Below are 5172 nucleotides of genomic sequence, written 5' to 3' on the forward strand. Positions count from 1 at the left end.
TCTCTCTCTCTCTCTCTCTCTTTCATAGATACTCTGTTTTTTGCAGATATTTCCATTAAAGACATTCAGGTGTAACTATTCATTGCTACATTACCAGGCATCAGTATTTGTTTTTATTAAATTGCACACTTTTTTACAAATAAATACACCTTAAAAGTTATATTTACTCCATTTTAAATAGCTTTAGAATCAAATTAAGGTTCATTCCTAATAGTACAGTATTAAAAAGAAGGGACTTGTAAAAGTTCCCTGGCTATATAGTTTTCAGTGCTCTTCAGAGAAAAATACTGTTTTAGTTTAATGTATACAAAACATTTTTCTTCTTATGGGTGCTGTGTGCTGAATACTCATTTTGTATAATTATGAATTGACCATAACTTTCATATTTTTTTAGTGAGGTTATACAGCAAAGAAGATGAGTCAAACTTAAAATCACAACTTCTGCCACATAAGCATGATATCATTACACTTCTTGGTGTTGGAGGACACTGGATAACTACAGAAAGAAATCTCCAGGCAAGGCATACATTCTGCAAGTTAGTGTTAACCACAGCAGTTATGTTAGGACAGAAGTCCATGGAGCACTCTCACAGTTAAATGGTTTCCCACTGTTAAATATCAGCTTGATTCATACAAAAACCTTGATATTTATTTCCAAAGCAGCAGGAAACACTTATCTTGTGAAAACATTAATAATAGTCTTTTTGTTTCCTGTATATAACAAATAGAAGATTAATTTTATAAAAAGTGGTTTAGTAGAACAGAAATGACTGTCATAGCATAGTTTGCTTTCCCATTTTGTAAAGGTGCATTCTGTTGGGCGTAGAGTACTAGATAGAACTTTTTCCAGTTATACAAGTACCATTTTTTTAAAAATGTATTTTAACTATTTTGGATTGGCTAATTTGTGTTGTGGTTGGAAGGGTTTTTCATCTTTTACTGATAAATTAACTAGCCAGTTTTTGGAAAATGTAGCATAATGGTACTTTTATTATTTTATATAAGTTGGACCCTCCAGACAGCAATTGCCTGTTCCTTAAAGGAGCAACAGTCTCTTTTCTGAACGATGAAGTTTGGAATTTGTCAACTGTACAGCAAGGAAAGTATCTTTATATCCTTTTAAAAGTGATATTAACCATCACCCAGTAGTCTGCTTGAAAATTACTAGCATAGACGCTGATCTAGCAAAACACTAAATCAGAAACCTAAAATTTGACACTAATTACAATAAATGTATAAAGAAATTATATTTTATTGAATGTCACCTGCTTATTGTTTAAACCAGGTATTTATTTGGATTCCATCTGCACATATATTGATATAATAAAGAATCTTAACTTTTGGTTATATTTTTATCTTCATAAGGACTGTACTATAAGACAATGTTCCTCATTTGCCAATTCTGTTATCTGTATTTTGTTGAGCAAATTGTGTGTATATTAGACAAACAAATGACTCCATATATATCAGTATATCGTCTGCATCTTTTTCTTGCATGATTACATGCTGAGCTGCTTAGTAACATAACAGTCCTTGGCAGTGGGTCATCTTGAGCAGATGAGCCACTGCTCAATTTTTGTTGTAATAACCCTCCCTGTTTCTGTACTGTACTGCAGATCATGAGATCTGCTGAATCATTTTTGCAGTTCAGCAGAAAAGCACAGGAAAGTAAAGACTAAGTCACTGCCTTCTAGAAAAGTGCTAACTATATTAACTCTCTTTGGGAAAGGGAAGTTCCTCCTCCCTTTCCCACTAAATTGCACAATAGTTTAGCTCAAGTCAAGCAAACCAAGGAAGTGCGGGGAGGGAAGCAAGTGATCACAAAACTGCTTTTTAAAGATTATTCTTTGACATTTCTGTTTAGTATAACTGAATTAGTTTTCATGATTTTTTTTTTAATGGTTAGTCAGTCTGAAAAGTACAATTTCTAATTGTGGCTTGTAATAAGCTATTTAGACAAATATAATTTCTTTTGTCACCCCTGAAGTTATAACCAGCGAACATATATTTTAGTATTGGATATCATCAGATGGTTAAACAGAGTAAACTCACCTTGAATTTTTATTTAGAAACATTGCATACATCTGTGTTACATTATTTGTGCTTCTTAACCATTTTATGTAAATAACGGAAGAAACCATATGGAGAGCAGATTGAAATAGCTTGTTTGAACTAGCTAATACATTTCCCTTAAAATTGAATGAGCCTAACTTAATTTTTTCATGACTGATAAAATGCTAACAGCTAAACCCTTCTTTTCCCCATTGACATGAAGGTAAAACTCAGTTGAGCTCCGCTTCCAGTTTTTTAAATCATCTTATTTTTAGGTCCTAAGCCTGGCAAAGCTGCACAGATACAGGTACGTGTAGAATTTGGCCTTAGAGCCTTGTTGGGTATGTGTTATCACCTTGACAAACCCTTCAGATACGTATCTTAGAAGACATAATGGAGAAGTTATCAAGTAATGTGTTCAGGTAAGACAACAGAACAGTGACACACAGTATAACACAATGAAAAGAAAGTGTGATTATTAGAAAGAAATACCTGTTTGGCAGATTCTCAGCACTATATAATGAGAGTTTGCTTTATATAAAACTTTTTATGGCTGTGAGTGGTAATGAGGCAGGTTGACCAAAAAGATGGTTTGCATCATATTCCTAGTCCAATTCCTTGTTTATGCACTGAGAACCAGGAAGTCCCTCAAAGGCAGCCCTTTCTTTTCCTATGGAAAGAACTCATTACAGGTGACTCAATAGCATATGTAATTGAGAAAGTGGTATTGGCTGTAAAGAAAGACAGGTCTTTGAGGTTTTTCTCTTTCAGAAGAATGGCAGTTTTCATAGAATTTGAAGCTGCCACAAAAGCAGAAAATGAGAGATTCTCATACATGGGGTGAGAAGTTTAGCACTCCCATCCATCAAAAAGGATTTCTTTTTCCAAAAGGATGTCTTTAATTAAACTTCTGTTTCCTGTTTGCTTTAGACCTTTGCCTCTTTTCTAGGGATCCTAGCAGAGCTATAAAACTTTTCACTTTGTTCAAGGAGTAAAGTTTACATTGTATAAAGTAAAGTCTATAACACTAGTCCTGGAATGTTTTTATTGATCTGAGCATGTACACCAGACGCTTCTGACAGATGTCTCCTTTCTAGGCCTCAGTTGGATGAACCAGTCCCATTGTATGAAGCCAAAGTTTCTATGGAAATGGTTCAGAAGAATCAAGCAAGAAAAAGACAAGTCATCCAGTTCTAAAGCACAATTTCCTGGTTTCCAAGACAGTGAAGGACATTGGAGCTATGTAATATATTTGAGAAGTAAAGTAATGTGCAACTAACTAGTTTTCAAATATCTCTGTAACTTGCATTCAAGGATCTTTTGTATTTCAGGATAAATGATCTGTGAAATTTCTGGTGTTGAGATTTAGATTTCCCTGGATTATATCCAATAGAAAGTTTCATCAGTAACTTTAAAGAGATACCTCCACCCTGTCATCCTCCTCCCAACTAATTAGTTAACATCTTTATCTGAAAGATTAGAGGAAAAATATTTGTTTTTTTCAATGGGTTTACATTTTTGCATTTGAAAGCATTCAGTCTTTAGTGCTGTGTGTAGCCTCTCCAGGTCTTTAATCTGTTTTAAATGGATAGGGGGAAATGAAAATGTAGTCATAAACCAGCAAAATTGGGAAGGGGTTCTCAGGGTAGGCATGTGCTTGACACAACGTAAAACTTTGTTTTGTAAAGACTTACCATCTCTTCAAGAAGTGAATTTACCACCTATAACCTGTAAAACCAGCACCATCAAACTTCTTATATACTTACATAAAAATAGAATATAAATGTGGATGGAAGCTTATCTGAGCCTTTTTCATGGTTCAATGCACTTTACTGTACATAACATATAACCTTTTTATAGTATTAAAAGGCTAGGAAATGTAAACTAGTTTTCAACCACTGACACTTTCTCAAACACCCTATGTGTCCTCTCACAACTTTTCATCTCTATGCTTTCAACTATTCCCCATCCTCAAGGAAAAAAACCTAACTTTCCTTTCCTATGGCTGATGGCCTCCCACTTCCTACTGTTTGAGAACTGCAGCATGCTGTTCTATTAATCTAGGTATCATGTCAGTAAGGATGACTCAGATTTCTGTGCAGCAGCACTTTGAACCACTGTAACAGCTTTGAAATCTGTATGAGACTCAGGATCAAATCTATGTAACAAAATCTTGGTGAACATTTTTTCTTTCCAGGCACTGGAATTATAGTGTATCCTTGGTAAATCACATAATGCAGGTTTATAAGAAAATATAAAGCAATCTTGTTTATTGCTGTGTGAGGAGGTCTTATTTTACTGCTTTTGTGATAAAATTCAAGCTTACGAATAAGCACTTTAACATACAAAACCTTTAAAACTACATCAAGAAATTGATTCTCCATTTAAAGTAGGTCCTAAACCCATGATCTGTCCAGCTGTGTTTATTATGATACTTTCCTCCTGGTTATACCCCAGTTTGACATTTGCAAAAAGAAAAGCAGAAAAAGAGTGGGAATGGAAATAAGTATAGATACTAATCTAGATCAGGTTTAACAAAACAAGGAAAAATAAGTCATTAACACAATTGGAAAGAGAAGATTTGTGATGCTTACAGCTCCTTATCTGTCTAATTTTATTGTACCCTTCACCTTTGCTTGCAGATAACAACAGTTGAAGGAAACATGTATGCAATAAGCTACAGGTGGAATACCCCTAACCTAACCATCTCTTAGTTTCTTTTTCAGCTGAATTAGTTAGGAAATTAATCTAATTTATTTTATCTGTTGAGTTTTATAAACTCCTGTATACATTTTTAAATTAGTCTGAAGTTGTTAGTATGGTCTTAAGTAGGCTGTTTTTCATGAAAGCTTAGGCATACCTAATTTAGTTAAACTGCTAGGGTATTTATACACGTGCTCCAGGAATGGGGTGAGGGGGGCGCTTTAATTAAAGTAGCTTTCACATCTGGCAGTCTTACTGACATAAAAGTCTCAAAACAGGCTGAGGAATCCAAGCAGGATCCTTCAACTTTCTATAGAGGCAAATACTCCCTGAAGGCAAGATTAGAAACCAAGGTGGCAAAGCCCTTTGAAAGTAAAGGGACTAGTTTAAGATTTTTTTTCTTCTTTTTTTTTTTTA

At 34.4% G+C, this 5172-nt stretch overlaps 1 protein-coding gene across 4 annotated transcripts in view; it reads left to right on the forward strand.

Moving 5' to 3' along the window:
- The window catches only part of CRYZL1 (crystallin zeta like 1), a 57347-nt gene extending 53017 nt beyond the window's left edge, over window positions 1-4330 (forward strand). For 3 of the 4 annotated variants that reach the window (XM_019524961.1, XM_019524960.1, XM_019524962.1), the window contains 4 exons: window positions 395-516; window positions 1006-1111; window positions 2429-2474; window positions 3150-4330. In XM_019524961.1, coding sequence (XP_019380506.1) covers window positions 395-516; window positions 1006-1111; window positions 2429-2474; window positions 3150-3249 — 374 coding nt within the window. In that variant the 3' untranslated portion in view covers window positions 3250-4330. Of the gene's footprint in view, window positions 1-394; window positions 517-1005; window positions 1112-2424; window positions 2475-3149 lie in introns of all 4 variants that reach the window. The other variant, XM_019524963.1, reaches the window with a different exon arrangement.
- Window positions 4331-5172: the final 842 nt, after the last annotated feature.

This window comes from Gavialis gangeticus, unplaced genomic scaffold (assembly GCF_001723915.1).
Source record: "Gavialis gangeticus isolate Ggan-Ray unplaced genomic scaffold, GavGan_comp1, whole genome shotgun sequence".
In the NCBI taxonomy this organism is placed as follows: Eukaryota; Metazoa; Chordata; order Crocodylia; family Gavialidae; genus Gavialis; species Gavialis gangeticus.